The following is a 19298-nucleotide window of genomic DNA, read 5'->3' on the forward strand; positions in this document are numbered from 1 at the left end:
GCGCACTCGGTGGAGCTGCGATCGATCCACCGATCGCTCGAGAAATCAATTTAATAAAGTTCCAAGACGAAAAAATTGCGCATTAAATAATCGTTTTCTCATTGACGATAATTGATGGCGACGCGGTTCAACGCGCCGCGACCGACCGATCGATCGATTCGAGTCATCGATTCCGCCGCCGATCGTTTGGGCGTGTTTTCTGCAGCTCCTTGCGAGCGCTCGAGTGCAGCAGTAATAACGTCCCCTTGGCCTGTTTGCGCCCGGCTCCGAATCGAGTGCACATGCACATAAACACAACACACGAAACTTGGCTTATTATTAAACGAGGATTTTATTGAAAAAAGTGGTGTGTGTGCTACATGTTTACTTGCATCGGATCTAATCGCGTGCCGCCGCTGTATTATACTGTACACGAGAAGGAAACGTATATACGTACACTGCAAGCGGTCGGTGCTAGAATATACGTGTGTGTATAAGCAGGCTCGAGATATTGCGAAAAGCTCATTACGTGCTTCACGCTAATTACTTCTTCTCTGGTTCTTTTATTTTCTGCCTCTTTCTCGCGACATTTCGCCATATTTTTTTTTCTTTCTCTCTCGGCTCGCTTCTCTTTCTTACTTAATAACCGTGACTGCGGGATTCGATACGCGACGGGCAGCACGGCGCAGCGCAAATGTACATGTATATACGCGATTATCTATACGTACTCCGCAGCAGCTCGTACGTGTATTGTGTGACCTATAGTTGTACGTATATAATGCGAGCACAGGCTAGCAGCGCGCGATATCGCGCCGACCGACCGACCGACCGAGCGACAGTCGAGCAACGACGACGACACACGTGCAAAAATGCTCCGTTTGCTCTTCTTTCCATTATTATTACGATGATACATCGTGCGCCGTGTTGCGTCTTTTCTCTCTCTCTCTCTCTGTCTCTCTTTATTCCTCGCGCTGATGATTTTCGACCGGTCATTATCTTTCTTATGCAATTTACAAAAAATAACGACAAAACGCAATGACGATTTTCGGAGTTTGACACCGAGCGGTAGATGTGTCTCGCTGATCGTACAATAATACCAATATATACTTAACGAGATGTCGCGTTTGAGATATAAAATGATAAAAGGAACCTTGGATATGGATTCATACATTTTACTGCATCTCGTGTATACCTACTTAAAGTCAGCCCGACATTGACGATCCAGCTCCTTTGCCCTACGTCATGTCGAAATGCGAACAGACCTAATCGTTAAATGTCCATTTCCTTCGAGAAGTATATACGCGACGATATCTCTCTGTACCGCACGAATTCGTGCTGCGCTCGTGTCCCTATAAGCCGCGGGCGGGCGCATATGAGGCATTTCATGCGAAGTGTCCTAGCGCTTCGCCGCGCGGCCCAATTAAGCGAAATCACTCAGTTTCTAACTCACGTAAAAAGTATCAAAATATACTCAGAAAAAATAACTAACTAATGATTTCGATAGGAAATTTCCTCAGCTTTCCGATGGTGTGGTCAGATTTTCCGAAATTTTCCATTTTCCCCGGAAAAATTTGACATAAAGTTTAAAACGCAAATATCTCAAAAAGCCCATTTTTAAGATTTTTTTAAATAGTCCCAATCGAAAGCTGAGGAAATTTCCTAACTGTATGCAAGTTTTCAGAGTGTGCAATTGATTATTACTTAGTGAAACACAGCTGTGAACATCGGGCGCTCGGCCGCGCGGCGGTATGACGCCAGCCGCCGCGCCGTCAGCCATCGCGCGGCACCCACTGCCCTATTCTTGTGTATGACACGACTCTAATTTCTCTTTAAAAATTAAACAAATACATGATTTCGATGTATTTTTTTCTCAGCATTTCAATGGTGCGGTCAAATTTTCCAAAAATTTTCATTTTCTCCGGAAAAACTTGACATAAACTTTCTAACTCAAAATATTCAGTCGTTTTTGAGATAGTCAGTTTTATAGAGTTCTCGACGATTTTCCCGGTGAAAATGGAAAATTTCGGGAAATTTGACCTCGCCATTGGAAAGCTGAGACAATTTTCCATCGGAATAGAGTGATAGTTATTTTTCAAGGGGCACTTAGGTACTTTTCCAGCGAGTTGAAAATTAAACGATTTTTGGAATTAACGAAAATTTTTGGAAAATTTGACCGCAGCATTGAAATGCTGAGAAAAAAATACATCGAAATCATGTATTTGTTTAATTTTTAAAGAGAAATTAGAGTCGTGTCATACACAAGAATAGGGCAGTGGGTGCCGCGCGATGGCTGACGGCGCGGCGGCTGGCGTCATACCGCCGCGCGGCCGAGCGCCCGATGTTCACAGCTGTGTTTCACTAAGTAATAATCAATTGCACACTCTGAAAACTTGCATACAGTTAGGAAATTTCCTCAGCTTTCGATTGGGACTATTTAAAAAAATCTTAAAAATGGGCTTTTTGAGATATTTGCGTTTTAAACTTTATGTCAAATTTTTCCGGGGAAAATGGAAAATTTCGGAAAATCTGACCACACCATCGGAAAGCTGAGGAAATTTCCTATCGAAATCATTAGTTAGTTATTTTTTCTGAGTATATTTTGATACTTTTTACGTGAGTTAGAAACTGAGTGATTTCGCTTAATTGGGCCGCGCGGCGAAGCGCTAGGACACTTCGCATGAAATGCCTCATATACGCGATAAGGCATGCAACGTCGCGTATCGTGTAAGAAACTTACTTAAAAAGACGAACCCACGAACCGTGGAGTATACATAAGTTAATATTCATTATACAATTGTCTCTCTCTTATACTCTCGCTTCTATACGTTCATAATTCGCTCGTTTGTGATAATATACGCTCTCTCTCTCGGGCGTGAGTCACGCATAATAATCACGCACCCTCTTGCTGCCGCTGTTTAGCTGCTGCAGCGTGAGAACTCGAGCCGCTGCGCATATATATCTATCTATTATACGCGAGCGCCGTAACGAGCGAATCTTGCCGGCTTTGGCTTGCTCAGCGCTTCGTATCGTATCCTCTCTTCGTGCGCTTATAATTCGATAAAAAGCTTCTTGTGCTTTGCGAGATCTTTGAAGTTCAAGAAAACTTGTACGAGTCTATTATCGAAAAAACACCCTGTGCTTTGGTTGAATTGGATCATAGTACTATGTGGACACTCTCGGTGCACATAGACAAGCCAGGCCAGACCCTGTGTGTGCTTTATAGTGTACAGTATACAGCAGCCGCAGAGAGAGCCGCCGCATAATATGCGCGCGGCGTGTCTATTTACGAGCGTTGTCCGGCGCCGCGATGTCCGGTGTAAAAATACACACGATCGTCAGGCAGCAGCAGCACTGCTTGCTGCGAGACGAGTTAAATCGCGAATACACTGCGTCGAGCATCGAGCTTCGAACTGCTCGAGGGGCGCCACGGGCTTACATACTCGCTCGGCGAACTCGATATAGGCTCTCTTTGCTGCAATCGCGACGTCGCCCCGTTGTAGTAAGCGCGACGATGATTTTTGGACTCGCGCCAACTGAACGGCACTCGATGCTCACGCAGCAGCAGCTGCGCAGGGCTCGATCGCTCCATTCCGATCGTCGCGGCGCGTGTAGCACGTATCGCTCGCACGACGAGCTTTTTCTTCAGCTGTGGCGCGTGTACAGCTTTTACTAGTGCGGTTTCTTCTTCTTTTTTTTCTCTCGAAGTCGCAGTTCGTTTCGAGATGTGCAACCAGCCCGAGAGCGAGCTATACACGGACTTTTTTTCATGAATGAAAGTCGAGAGCGACTACTACATATACATGCGGCTCTATATGTATATATAACGATCTTGTATATCGTGCGCGCCGCCGCCGATTTCGAGCTGACTAATCAGCGCGCGTGTACGTGTATGAGTGTATACACTCGGTGATTCCGCGAAAGCTGCGAGGCTTTTACATCGCGACTGTACGGCGTATACACACACAATATTATATGAAATGCGCGTTATATTTGCGCACGCGAGTCTATACTGAATTTTTTTTATCGCGCAGCACCTCGTTATAAATAAAAATATATATTGCTCGTAATATATATAATATGTATTAAGCTAGCGTAAATATGTATTAAGCTCGCTTCGACACTTCTATACAACGATTTTTCCTCGCCGGCAACAGCTATGATGATGATCGTCGTTGCGCAGAAAACTTTTAAATCCACGAGCGCAGCTCGCGAATTATAGATTACAAGATACTTACAGAATATGACCCGAAAATAAACGATGCGCGCCGCCACCCCGATGGCAGCAACAAAAAGTGTCTTTTTCTTCGGGAAAATGTCGCATCGTTTCTGTGCATCGACTTGGTCGCCGATCGATCTCCTTAACCACTTTCAACTTGCAGCATCGTCTATATAATGGCAAATCTCGCTATTTTCGTTCGGCTTCGACATTCGCTCTTTTTTTCATATTTTTCCTTTTCTTTACTTCTCGTCGTCGTCGTCGTCTACGCGTAGAACTATTGTCGTTGTCTCTCGCGCCTGTCTTGTATACTCTCAGTCGCAGCCTCCGCGCCTGAAACAAAAACGAATAAAAAAACGAATTAAAAACCTTGGGTTACGTTTCCGACGATACGACGACGACGACGCTGCTATTGGAGGGGAACAATGAGAGTTACATGCGAGTTGTATTATATATATAACCCACAACATGCATAAGAAAGGAAGAGGGAGTCAATTTCTGCATTCCAGTTGCGGCGGCGACCGACTCTATATATATATATATACCGCACGCTCGACTTTCATTCATATTAATTGTTCGCCTCGCTTTTATGACTCTCTGCCGCTCGCGCGGTGGCGTGCACACACATACATGTACGAAAGCCAGCTCTCTTGTAATAATAACATATACGCGAGTCGAACAAATATAAAATTTTTCGCTCGCTGCACATTTTACAATATTATATTACGTATAAAAAACTCGAATGAGCTCGAAGATTCAATCGGTGTATACGGACGCCGATCGCTGCCGATTTTCTATAATAGACGAACAAACGATCGCGTTCGACAATTGCTTATTTTTTTTTAAGTCGGTCGACTTCTGCGTCAAAAACGACCGCCAAATTCGCGATGTACGCGAGATATCGATCTCCACGCTCTTTTTCGAGAGATCCTCATTGATGGAATTTATGTGATTCACTGAATTTAGATCGATGTGTGTACCTACCGTTTGAGCGCTCGCGCGTGCAAGTGTACACATAGCAACGAATCGTGTGTGATTCATTCATAAAATTGTTATTCACGATCGCGAGAATTTTTGAGCAAATATACACACACATGTGTATTATATATTTGTGCAAATTGGATCGAAGTCAATCGCATGTGTGGTAAATCGAAACGGTAATATAAAGCCGCTCGTGCTGTGCCGCTTACTTATATAGATTATCAAATATTCAATAACGCACGATGATAAAATAAAAATTATATTTCGAGTCGATTATATCGTACGAACGAAAGGAAAAGAGTTTTTTTATCGTTTCGTAATAACATACAGCTGGTGTTGCGCCTCCGCCTTCGCATGCGTGTATTTGTCTTCGAGATGCACATCGGATCGACGAAATTAAAAAAGAAGTCCATGTTTGGAATTATCGCGGCGAAATTTTTTTTTTTATTACCCGAGAAAGAGAAAGAGATAAAGTTAGATCGTTATATTGTATGCGTGCAAACGGTGTATTATAAGATGCCGATTAAAACTCCGAAGCCGAATGATCACGATCGGTATGTGCATTTCTTATCCACCGCGAGAAAAATTTGCACACAATTCCCTCTGTACAGTGAAGTGTATAATATACAACGAAAGCAACAAAAAAAGTAAAGTAGAAGAGGCCAGCTTTAATTTTACAAATTCGTTTAACGATGCGCGTTCTATATATAAACTATATATATGCTCGAGGCTAATCGCGCGCACAATTGTATAACGCGAATATTCATTATCTCTCGGTTCGATTCGATTTCGAGTATAGTCCTCCTCGCATCGATTATCGAAATAATAAATCTGACATATACCTCTAGACCGGCGCTCGCGGATCGTATTTTATATACACGTTTCGATCATCATCGTGATCATCGTCGTCGTCGGGCGCGTGCGCGAGGAAAGTTTCCGGATCTAAATTTAGATTTGCGGAATATCAAGTTGATATACGGCATATATATAAACAGCGCAAGCACAAATCGGCGTTACAGCGCGCGCGCACAGCGTGTGTATACGTATAATGCTATTTATGACCATGTATAGCCAGCAGCACAGCGAGCAACGATCCGTGCATCCATACACCGCTGAAGAAGATTATCGCGAAAAACGTTTCGTTAAACTTATCAATTGATTTATGCATAAGCGAAACCGTTCCGTAATTTTGAATTAACATTCGTCGAAAGAAAAAAATGGCGTACGGCGGTTTAACGATCATCGCCGACAACAGGTGGACCGTGCGTGTGTGTTAGTCGTCGATTCACACCGTCGTCGTCGGCGCGGTTGCCTTTCATGATCGGTATAGGCGTAATAACAAAAAAAAAAAAAAAAAAAGACACGAAAGATGAAGCGATATCGGCTATTACGATTTTGGACAGGAAAAACTGTAAAAGGCACACAGCATAATATGGCACACACTGACTTCGCGCTTGACGTCATTTCTTCGCAGCGTCGTCGTCGACTTGTCCCACCTTGCGATTGGCGGCACGTGAACGCATATAATACAACGGCAGCGACTTCCTCGCCTCGTGAAACACGATTGCTAAAATAGGCTCGATCGGTCGCGACGCAGCCGCCACCGCCTCGCGTGTGCTATATAACAATATACATATTACATACGAGACGATGTTTCGAGTTGGGTGAGAGAACCGATTTTTGAGACATAGATACTATACTTTCGAAGGAATTAGTTATAAAGTCGGTAACGCGAGATAAGGGCGTATGCAAGTTTCTTGCCACGCGTGCACAGTGTGCGAATTCCCAGGCGCGGTCGGCGGCACCATAGCAGCAGCAGCGCATACACATACGTGCCCCGATAGCTATTTATAATCACAATCAAATGCGTGCACGTATATACGCATAATACAAACGCACGTATTATATATAGACACGGATATTACTTACGCGGGTTGGCTCGTGCGCGACACGATTGTGTCTTGAATTGTGTCTTTCTCTCTCTGTATGTATGTAGCCCTTTATATCAATGCCATGACGAATCACTTGCGAGCGATCGTCGAGACACGCGAGACGAGCCTCTATGTGTTATAATCGTTGCTATTTTCTTTAGTATATAAAAAATGTGTGACTGGATATTTTGGAATACGATTTGTATATCGTAAAGAGATTTACTGTATAATGAGAGGTGGCGCGTTCGATCGCGAGCTTTTTAACTTGATCGACAGATGGAGCATTGTAAACTTGCAAGAGGCAAAAAAACTTTTGATTAGTATATAACGAACAATGGTCACCTCACAATATAACGTTGATGTATAAATTGCATGCTCGCTTATGAGCCTTTCGATTCCATCGGCAGATGGAGTATTGTAAACTCGCAAGTGGTCAACAAATTTCCGATCACTATATATATTTCCCTTAAATCCTAATATCATTGAGTATGTATCCTCTGCCCGTTCGTTTCATAATATAATGATGGACCTGAAAATGAAGACATTTTATACGGCCTCTGATTGGTCGACTGACTTTTGACTCGAATCGGAATCGAATAAAATGACATCCGCAGTCAAAATATCAACTATTTCAAAGGGCGACTGAAATTCTGAAGCTCGTTCGAAATTTCTAAATAAGACGTTCTATGAATATAAAATTTTCTCCCACACCAATAACCGTGTTGCGTCTCTCTTCTTTTGCAGTCACGTGACGAGAACCACGACCTGGGAGGATCCGCGCAAGACCGCCGCGGCGGCCAACGTGGCGGCTGTCGCTGCGGCGGCCGTCGAGTCGGCCGGCAAGGCCGCCAATCAAGCAGCGGCTGCAGCAGCAGCGGCAGCGGCAGCAGCGGCCGTCTCGAACAACGCCCTCGGACCCCTGCCCCACGGCTGGGAGCAGGCCAGGACGCCCGAGGGCGAGATCTACTTCATCAATCATCAGGAGCGCACCACCTCGTGGTTCGACCCGAGGATACGTAAGTTCATCATCTTCATTTATTATGTAAGGTCACTGTCCTTATTTTCGTTCAATAATTAGTATTAATGATAACGACTTCATACAGAAAAAAATTATCATATCAAGTTTTGATCTTATGTAAAATATTAATTCAAAATTCATTGAAAATAAGGACAGTGACCTGAGTCATTATTTGTTAAATTTTTCAAAGATTAATTTGGTGATTTTTTCTCTTCCTCGCAGCGTCGCACCTTCAGCGCGCGCCGACCTCTGGCGCCATGTTGCCGCAGACCTGGCAGATCCAGCAGCAGCAGCAGCAGCAGGTGCCCAGCGCCGCCAGCGTCCAGAACAACCAGACGGTGCAGGCCTGCCAGCAGAAGATGCGCCTGCACTCGCTGCAGATGGAGCGCGAGCGACTCAAGCAGAGACAGCAGGAAATCATGCGACAGGTGAGTTCGGTAAATTGATCATATCTCGTATACGATTGACAATTGGCGTATTTATTTTTGCTCGTGATTTTTGTAAAATTGCAGCAAGAGCGAATGCTGCTGCAGAGCACGACGGACGCCGCGATGGATCCGTTCCTGTCGGGCATCAACGAGCAGCACGCCCGACAGGAGAGCGCCGACAGCGGTCTGGGTCTGGGATCGGCTTACTCCCTGCCCCACACGCCCGAAGACTTTTTGGCCAACATCGATGATAACATGGACGTCACGAGCGGTTAGTTTCCTATATCTTTGTCGGATTAAAGATCGCTTGAACTCCAGATCATTTATTTGCTCCAAAAAATTAATGAGTACTCATGAAGCTTCACGAGTCCAATCTGTTCCAATTGCTTGAGGATGCTTCGTTATTACGTATCAATTATCAGTAGACCTTACAAATTTTTGGAGCAAATCTACGACTTTGAGCTCAGGTGGTCTTCTCGAAGGAATTATATCACTATATCTAATCGTTTGACTTTCTCGTCTCGCAGAAGGAACCCCCATGGAGACGCCCGACGGCATGTCGCTAGGTGACAACATCGACAACACCGACGATCTCGTGCCGTCCCTCCAGGTACGTAACCCGATCGATGCGTGATCCGTCCCTCGCGCTCGTCGATCACGCCGCCGCATCGCCAAAAGTTACACCCATTCTATAGCCCGAATAACAGTTCTTTTCCTTTTGATTTTCCGCATCGACTTTAGCTCGGCGAGGATTTCAGCAGCGACATCCTCGAGGACGTGCAGTCTCTGATAAATCCAGTCGGCAACACCACCAAACCAGAGAACATACTTACGTGGCTCTAGTGCGTCGTCTCGTCCTCCACATCGGCGCGTCGACGTTCGACGAGATGCCACTAGCTGCTGCTGGTGTACGGCCTTACGTTTATTTATTTATATCAAAATTGACGACTCTATGATCGGGGAAGTCAATGAAAACAGAAGAAAAAAAACTCCCTACGGGACAAAGAAGTGCATAGGATTTCGACGAATTTTTAAACCCCGCAAAGTCCGTCAAATTGTGTTTGATACTTTCGACGTATGTTGTGTGCGTAAATGGATCATGTGTGTAAATATATCTCTCTTTCTTTCTCTATCTCCTTCGATTGCCGTTTGCCAGAGATAGATGGATATCGCGGGCGGCAGCACTTTTACGCGGAGAACGAAAAAAAATTTTTTTTGATTATCAGCAATCAATCATTGTTGTCTAGGACTTGTGTAGATTTAATTTTAAAAGGATAATAGGTCAAAGTAGTTAAGAATTGAAATGAATATATATATTATGAGTGACGTTCCTGTCCATCCACGGTGTTAACATTCATCTTGCGTTGAATTTATAATATCTCTTAACATTTCTGGTGCCATGATCTATTGAATTGATCGTAAGAATTTTATCGTAACGTTTAACGAATCAATCCTTATTATTTTTTTTTTCATTTTATAATTATTTGAAATCATTTCAAATATGTAACGCACAACAAATTAATTTTTATTTTTTATCCACTGATTACGAAGACGATGAAATTCGTCGGTCTTTTTTTATTAAATTTAAATGGTTTTTATTTTTGACAAAAGGACAGAAGCGTTGAGACACAAAGCATTTTTAGCAATAAAACGATGTTTAATTATAAACATTTTAATTAAGCAAATTTTGTACAGAATTTAATATTTACGAGAAAAAAAACAATTGCGATAACGAAGGTGCTAAGGAAATTTTGAATTATATTTGTTAATAAACAGTGCCTTGCAATCGATTTTACAATCCCCAGCGATAGGGTTATATCGCTTTTTTAAGGTAAAGAATACCGTCCATATCAATTTGTTAATATGATCAATCATCAATTGTTGAAAAAGCATATAATCATGTTTTAGACGAACTTTTTTTAATATTTGAATTGTCAGTATGAACGCAATAAAAAAAGGTGTATAAATATATATGTAGGCATGTATGCATATATTTTTTATCCGAGAAAAAAGTCTATAATTGTTATGGATTTTCAGTCTTTGAAATTTAATACATATATTGAAAAATGAAAGAGGAAACATTGTCAACATTTTTTAGCATATAAGATTTTCTTAAGTCTTACCTAATGTAATGCATTAATCGCATGAAAATACGACAAAAAAATTATTCAAAAGCAATTATCGAAAGTTTTAAATATCATCTTACTTTTTAGAGTTAAGAATTTTTTTTCTTTCAATTTAATTCATACGAAGAAAAACTGTATTAATTTGGCGTATGGACTGTTCGTTTTCCTTCATGTATTATTGTCGATAAATTTAATATTACACCTATACATGTAATTAAGTTTATGTGGCAGCTTAGTACGTATTTTATACGATCTCGAGAGAAATCTGAGCTAGTAACAAGGTTGCTTTTCTAAATATGTTTTGTACATTACGAAAAACTTGTTACGATTATGATATTTTACCAGTTTTATCGAAAATTCATTAATTATCCAGTCATTTCTCTCAGATCTTGAACATATATTTATAAATATACGAGTGTTGGAATTAACTACAGTCTAAGGTATTGTAACGAAATATACATAAATACATATATATCAAGCAGTCGTTTGTTAAGGGTATAAAAAGTTATATTTTTTGAGCGAGTGAGCGATCTCTCGACTTTTCCATCGTCTTTGGAAAAGCCGCAGAGTCGGCCGATTGATGGTATCGTCAAAACAACTCACAGTTTTTACTGCAGTCAAGCTTTTTTCAAGCATTTGTACGTCGAATGACTTGTTTAAAGAAGCGTAAAAAAAATAATGTTGTCATTTAATGGGGCAGTTGCTTTTTGTATTGTGCATAAGTGTTAAAAAGAGACTTGATATTTAAAATCGTTATCTTATGATTTCTTTGCAATAAGTAACGAAGCGAATGTGGGTTGATGCCCTACGTTCGTCTTCTGTAAATTATCGATCGATGCGAATGATCGTGCAAAAGTTATTGATATGACTCAATTTTGCGTTCATTAAATCTCTTTTATAGCAAGTCGAAAAAATTATGTTATGTACATAAAAAATCTCAGCGTTGCTAAGTAACTTAAATATTGTTTTATAAATATGTGCCAGAATTAATGAAAGTGAAGTATCGAACATCCTTGTGCTATTTTTGATTGGTGATTTATGTATGAATACATATGAAATAGTAGCGATTCTTTTCATTCACGCAAATCGATATTTTCAGGGGTTCATATTTTTTACGATTTCAGAATACGTATGATTTCTACATTTTTCTCTTTTAGTCTTTAATGATATTTCTTAGTTGTAATATCTATTTTGCTTGAAACTGAAATGAACATTCAGGTTTTGCCGAGGAGAGTTTGTATTTTCTTTTTTTTTTTCGTCTGTTCAGCTGCAAATTGATCAGTTTGTGTAATGAATTCGTCATGATTTTATGTTGTCGTGAATTCTTACCAAACGTTTTTAGTTCTTTTTTTCTCCAATGAATGCAAACACAGCGTTAAATGAACTTTTTTAAAAGCTTTCGTGATCGCGTGCAACAGAGAGGTGCCTTTACGAAAAATTCGAATGCCTTAATTGTTTATCGCCACATGAGTGTACCGATGCGATATTTTTTTTTATTTTTTTACATCAGTATTTAAATATTATTCTCATTGGCGATGTTTGACGTTTACACATTTTTATATAGGTAACAAGTGCCTTAGAATTAAAATAAATATAACAGTAAATATAATGTTTACTTACTCAGTGAAATTGTGTAATTTTGTGCTACCTTTTTTAATAACTACATCCTTGTAATTAACCTTACCACAAAAATTTCCCTAAAGTCTGCTCGAAATCTTGAAATACATTCAGATTCAGAGTGAAAATAACATGTTTGTTTTTATGAATTATATTTGAAAATATTTTTTATGATATTACAAATCACTTTGTGAATACTGCTCTGTTATAAGGGTAAGGGTTTGAGTAATTTTTTATTAAAGTCAAGATGGAAATGGGCATTTTCAAAAGATATTACTGTACAAAGTCGAATCACTATTTTTTAAAGATAATCTCATAAGACATTAGCTAAAAATTCAATAAAAATCTAAGCTTTTATTTTGCATTTAAACTTCTAAATAATTTCGTATTTTCACATATTTTTGAATCAGGCGCCGTTGCGTCACAAGTCCAAATTATATCATCCACGCTTACGCCGTTACCGTTAACTTACCATTTCTTACCATACTCTACTTTACCATTGCTACCATCTGATGTCTAATGTGTTACTCTTTTATCGGTAATATTTAAACTAATTATAAATAAACAACGATACTGTATAACGATACCAGATGAGACAAGCTATTCAAACATAAAAATTATTGATAAAAATTTTTACAAAAAAACCGACATGAAAGGCATTTTGCTGAAAAAGTGTCCCCGATCACAAATCCGTTAATCCCCAGTAAACAAACCTAGCCGGGAATTCTCATTTGACGACACTTGTCTACTGCACCCACATATTATATAAAAATAAAATCACAAACATTAATATAAATAATTAAAATCAAAACTTGCAGATCGACATGGGCATTCGCAATGTTTTATTTGGATAGTTTATCTTATGTCAATTAGGTACGGATCTTCAATAATAATTTATGATAAACAAATTGAGCAAATTATTTTTGTATGCCTTAGCGTAACCTTTGTAATCATTCGCGCGTCGCAATCGATAATGGTGTTACATTGTCACGGGTTGCGTTTTTAAATAAATCCTATGAAAACGAGATGCATTTGTTTTTTTGGATAGTATAGGAAGTCAAAAATTTTAATTACAAACGTGTAGAATAACTACATTGACCGACCATGATCCATAGTAGAAGTGTGCGATAACTCGAAAAAACTCGACGAGTTTCCTTTTAAATACTCGATTAAAAAAAAGAAAAAACTCATTGGAGGATCTATGCCCGAGTTATGTATAAAAGCAGTCTAGTTGTAGTGCCTCTGTATTATTTCTACTTTCTCTTATGTTTTTCCTACCGACCGCCTGAATCAAAATTCATGGAATTCGATAAAAATTGAAATCGTCAGTCTAGCGAAGTAGGGGACAACATTCTATATGCTTAGCCATCTGCTACTGACATTACGGCCGAAATCTAGCGTAGTCAACGGCCTTCGCTACGCTAGATTTACGCTTTCTAAATTCTAATCGTTACCGAATTCAACGACTCTGACTGTACATAGCTACTTTTATCTCTTGTAGCTTCACCTACGAGTTTTTAATTCTCTATACAGATCGTAGTGCGTGTAAAAGATCAGTACACGTTACGACACCGCAGCGTAAACATCTAATAGATATATAGCAAGTGATTCTCGTGTAAAAAAAATTTTTAAAAATACATTAGTAATTGTGAATTGTGTTTAAGTGAGTTGAACGATGGATACTATTATAATCGAAGACTGCACTAGCAGAGAAGAATCCACTGCGAGTTTCGATGGACAAGAAGCTGCAGTTAAGACAGAAAGACTTTTGAAGAGTTTACAAGAAAATACCAAGTGGGAGATCGTGGACGAGCGACGCAAATATATCCGTCAAGTTGATCAATTATTCAAACAATTTTACAGTCGACGACTCTTACTTCCAAGTTTCCAAGACGTTTTAAGTTTCGAAAACTTCGAGCGTCTTGCCATGGATTACATCAACTTTTTTGAAGACAAAGAGTACATCAAAAAACTCGAAGTGTTCATTGACTTCTTGTGCATCACCGAATATAAAGACGAGCCCAAGCTCGATGCAGACGGGAAGCCATCGTCGCGTCGCACCACACCGGTGCATCATGCGGCTAAACAAGATTGTCACACTAATACGATGTATCAACTATTTGAGATATACAACCGTAACGACGTCAATTACACCGACGAATCTGGACTGTCACATTTCCATGTCGCCTGCATGTATGGCGATTGGTACGCCATTGAGAAATTCCTCGAGCTCGGCCAAGATCCTAATTGCCTCTGGCCAGAAACAGGAGATTCGCCACTACACTTGTATCTGATTGGTAAGAACAAATTCGTGCAAAACACGGAAATGGCCGAAGTACTGATGAGAAGTAGTTCTGATCTTAATTTGGCTAACAAGGATGGATTGACACCTCTGCACTTGATAAGCAAGAAATACATTTCCGATGTGTCAAGGAATCCACCAATTCCTGACGTAGCGAAGTTGTTATTCGAGATCGCCGAGGAAAAACAACAGCCAATACATATCGATGCCCGTGACAAGTTCGGTAATACGCCATTGCATTTGGCAGTGCTCCACTACAACGATTATGTTGTTAAAATGCTATTGACAAGAGGCGCCGATCCGAACGCGGCCAACGACGAGGGATCGACACCTCTGCACCTATTTTACAAGAGAGACAATTTCAAGTTTAATGTCAAGGAGGCACTGGAGCTATTTTTCGATGTCTGCGACGAATTAAATCATTTGATACAGGTCGATGCAAAGGACAAATTGGGCCGGACACCACTGCAGCTGGCTGTGGCGAATCTCTGGCCAGATTGCATTGATATTCTTTTCGAACATGGCGCTGATCTGTCTAGTTTCGTTTTTCCAAATGATTACTTCGCCGAAAGATATAAATCGATTAAATCGGATATTTCGTCCAATGACAGATTGAAACTGGCGTCCGGCGCGTTGGCCGCCGTCGAAAGAATTGTGAAAAGAGGATATCAAGTGAAGCGAAGTGACGCCATGACGATCATGAAATGTTTCGCCGAGTACGAATTGTTTGAGAAGTCGTCAGATCTTGAAAAATGTTGGTACGACGACGAGAAGTTCATAACAAGAGCAAAAAAGATGTGGATTTATCCAGGACTGCCAGCATTCATGACAAACCTTTTTGCTGAAATGGATGAGGATGAAATGGATGAGGAAGATAAGGATGATAAGGTTGATAAGGATGACAGAAGTTCGATGCTGCGTCTCGACGAAGTTATTCGACTGCGACCCGAAGATGCGGCAAAACGACTTACATATAAGGACTACTGGAATTTGGCTAGCTCGATTGATATGATAGACTCTTCGTACAGGTTCGAAAAAGAACATGAGTTACTCAGTGCATTGCATCTGTGCGAAAAACTGTCGAGAGGATTTTTCCGGAGCTGGGCCCTGGATCCTTTCATGAAGCTGATACACGACCGACTGCCGATTCTCTGCTGTGAGATGATCACCAAGGGATTAAAGAACGAGGATTTATATAATATTTGCTTGGCTGCTGCATGAAAAAGCTCGTAATGTCGATATAAGCTTTTTTGCAGTATTTTTTTATATTGGTTGTAATTAAATGTTGCTTTGTTTACATGTAATGCAAATAAATAAATTGAAAAGAATGAGTTTCGATTTTTTTATTGACAAGCACACGATCTTTGAAGTATGACATATAATATATGGGTAAGATTCAGAATTTCTTCAGTACTTATACGACAACTCTAAAGGCTGTAGAGGCGTAACTTTTCTTTCATCGCGGACTCAACGTCACAGCATTGACTAACTCGAATAAATATTAAATTTATGAAAAACGTGTTAATTTGATTGAATAATTTTGAAGTCGGTACGTTTTTACGTAAAACACATTCATCTGAAGGTATATTTAAAATACTTGATGCAAGGTACATATTATGTTTTTATACGGTTGAAATGTTCACTATTACAACTGCAAGCGGTAAGAAGTATCATTTCTTCTTTATCGACGCATGGCTTATACGTACTTACCACGCGCAAGCGATATCTTCGGAGTCTAATGCTTTTATTTTACTTTACTAGAGAGCGCTTTAACATCCTCTCCGCGTTTGAAATTTGTTTTAATTGTTCATGCCACTTTTTTCAATTCAATCATTACAAAACGAAAAAAACTAATAGATCTTGTGGACTTTAGTAATACAAATTGACCAGACATTTTGAATCGAAAAATGTTTTAATAATTAATATTCATGTGTTATTTAATAATAAAATTGTTATTTTAGTGTTTCCTAAACTCGAAGACTCAATCATTTTTGTTTATATTGGTTGGATTGAAAAAATATCAAGTTAAATCGAAATGGACTAAATATCATATTTTACTATGATGTAAAGTTTTTCATTTTTCATGATCAGAATTGAGGGTTGCGTTGATCATTAATACGGTCAATTCATCGAGCGTTGTTAACGTAAATTAAGTGGAGCTATCGTATATCTCGCACTCATGCAAGATATACCAGACAGAATCGAAGTCAACCCAGTGTACAATTTTGTTATAGCGAGCATTTAGTTATAGGGAGCATGCCTCTGCGTGAGAAAAAAATATAGTATATTCTTCCCCGATAGCAGGGAAGGAAAACGAGAAGAAGTAAACGAAATACGTGCAGTACGACAATTGATTTCCACTTATTCCTAGAACTTTACATTTTCTCTTGTAATTTTCAGAGTTCGGGAAACGCCATCTAGTAGCATCTTAGATACCATTTGATGCTTTGCTAAAAAAAATTACTGACGTCTTGGGGCAGATTTATAAAACGAGTATTTAGCATCTATCTATGGCTTGAATTTATATTTATCAAAAATTTTTTAAGTTTTTCGATCGGATTATTCGAAAAAAGTGTTAGATTGAAAGTGAAATATCTCTATAATTCGAAAAATTTCGAAAAAACATTGGTCAATGCTTATTCTTATACTAAAAAAAATGTTACTGGCATCAAATCCAGCGCCTAAATGGTTATAATCACTTTTCGTGATAGAACGAAATCAATTGGTGTTATGTTCATAATTACTGTTTATCCTTCCAATTATTTAATTATTCGAGAAAAGAATAGATGCTCTTTGAACTATTCATTCGTTCGCGATTCCTCACTGTTAGTGAAGAAAAACAGACACGATGAGATATGCTTAAGAAATATTTGTGATTTTCATGATGGTGCTATATGTTTTTATTTTAAACGAATATTTATCAAATCATTTTTTATGCATTTCACAGGATATATTGGATAAATAGAAGAAGTTAAAATAAGAACAAGGGAAAAAGTGTCGATGCTAAGACAAGGAAGCGTTCGCTTCGAGTTCGGCCAATCGTGGAAATTAGCTCATCGAAACCCGGGCGAGCAGCAAAAAAAAAGTTTCATCGGACGAGAAATTCATTATCGATCCGAGGGCTGGTATACGTTGAAATATACGTTGAAGCACACACACACACACATACGCACGTATGATGTTTATAAGGGCAAAATACAGCGTATGTGCCGCGCGTATGGGGCGTTGGTCCGGGGAATAAAGAAGCTTATACACTTTCCGTCGTCGATCGGACATCCCTCTGCGCGCGCGCCGCCGCGTTCGAGAACTGGAAAAAAAAGAGAAAGAAAGAAAGAATGAAAGAAAGAAAGAATCGAGCGAGCGAGAGAGAGAGAGATGCCAATGCGGCATCAAGACTGATTTGTGTGATTTGGCGGCGGCAGGCGCGAAGGGGTGCTGCTGCTGCTGCTGCGCCCTGCCCCCACGCGCATTTTCTTCCAAAAACGAGTTCTGCGTGTATATATGTAACGCACGCGAGACAGAAAAAGAAAATGCGAGGGTGCGTAACGCAGCTCACACGATCTGGCCTGTCTCTATGTCTATGTGTAAGTGTGTGTGTAGGAGGCTAGAGCTCGGTTGGCTCAATGTATTTGCGCCCCCTTTTTTTCTCGATATGTATAAAATATGCGTGTGCCGTGACTGTATCTACTTTTTTTATACATATAATAATGCTTGAGTATAAGAAATCGACGACGAATCCCGTGACTGGAATTGGCCATTCGGATCTGGGAAGGATTACGTATATGAGGAAGCAAAGTCGAGAGGTAACTTTTGAATTAATCATTCATCGCGTTTAAGTGAATTTAAATTTTGTGCGAGAGAAGTGCGCGTCTGCGAAGTGGAAATGTTTGCGATTACCTACTCGTGAAAAACCCAAAAAAGCTTTATCTAAATCGTAGAAACCATTAAGAATTAAATAAAAGTCGCATGTATTTGCAAAAATAATTGCTACCATAGCGATTCGAATCAGGAGCCACAAACTGGCTTGATAACGACTAAAACCAAATTATTGGTTCAAATACAATTTTGTTACTACAAATAAATAATTAATGTGACTTTGTCACTTGCAGATTTCCAAATAAAGGAACTCGCCACCTAGTTGCGGAGGCTTGAAGGTATTATCGTATTTCACGTGGTTGAAGAAATTGTTATAGATCGAAAAAAAATTAGACACATCTTACTCGCAGAAATAGAGTTCTAAAAATTAAAAAAAAAGATACTGCTGTCAGTGTAATTTATCGCCATGTACAAGTCTTGAAAAATAAACGTTCATGCTTACAAAGACTAAGTGATATGACATTTATTACCGATGACTATTCAGACGTTTCGTTTTACTGTGCGATGGAGTTGTCAAAAAAACATAATCATCGAAAAAAAGACTGAATGCGAAAAGCTCACTAAAAAATAGAGTATTTATAATCGAATTAATAAATCATCGCGTAATCAAAGCCTCGAAATTTTCGGTCACTCGTATACACTTGCCGCTTCTCTTCAATTGCCGACTCTATAATATATGCCGAAAAGAGAGCTCGTATACAGTCGCGTGCCTCTCTCGTTTGCGCACATAAGAGAAAAATCTCGGAGTGGATAGGTACTTAATATTCGCCGGATAGGGAAATAACTTCGGCGGGTATACTTATATATCGAGGCACGAGAACGGC

The 19298-nt window shown here is 39.8% G+C and overlaps 1 protein-coding gene across 1 annotated transcript in view; it reads left to right on the forward strand.

Annotated features, from left to right (window-relative positions):
* LOC106653545 (transcriptional coactivator YAP1-A) overlaps positions 1–13524 on the forward strand; it is a 29372-nt gene extending 15848 nt beyond the window's left edge. The window contains exons 2-6 of the mRNA XM_014373031.2: positions 7852–8123; positions 8348–8553; positions 8638–8824; positions 9081–9163; positions 9295–13524. Of these exons, the coding sequence (XP_014228517.1) occupies positions 7852–8123; positions 8348–8553; positions 8638–8824; positions 9081–9163; positions 9295–9396 (850 nt within the window). The 3' untranslated portion in view covers positions 9397–13524. The remainder of the gene's footprint in view (positions 1–7851; positions 8124–8347; positions 8554–8637; positions 8825–9080; positions 9164–9294) is intronic.
* Positions 13525–19298: the final 5774 nt, after the last annotated feature.

The sequence above is a fragment of the Trichogramma pretiosum genome, unplaced genomic scaffold, assembly GCF_000599845.2.
Source record: "Trichogramma pretiosum strain Unisexual culture from Peru unplaced genomic scaffold, Tpre_2.0 scaffold102, whole genome shotgun sequence".
Taxonomy (NCBI): Eukaryota; Metazoa; Arthropoda; class Insecta; order Hymenoptera; family Trichogrammatidae; genus Trichogramma; species Trichogramma pretiosum.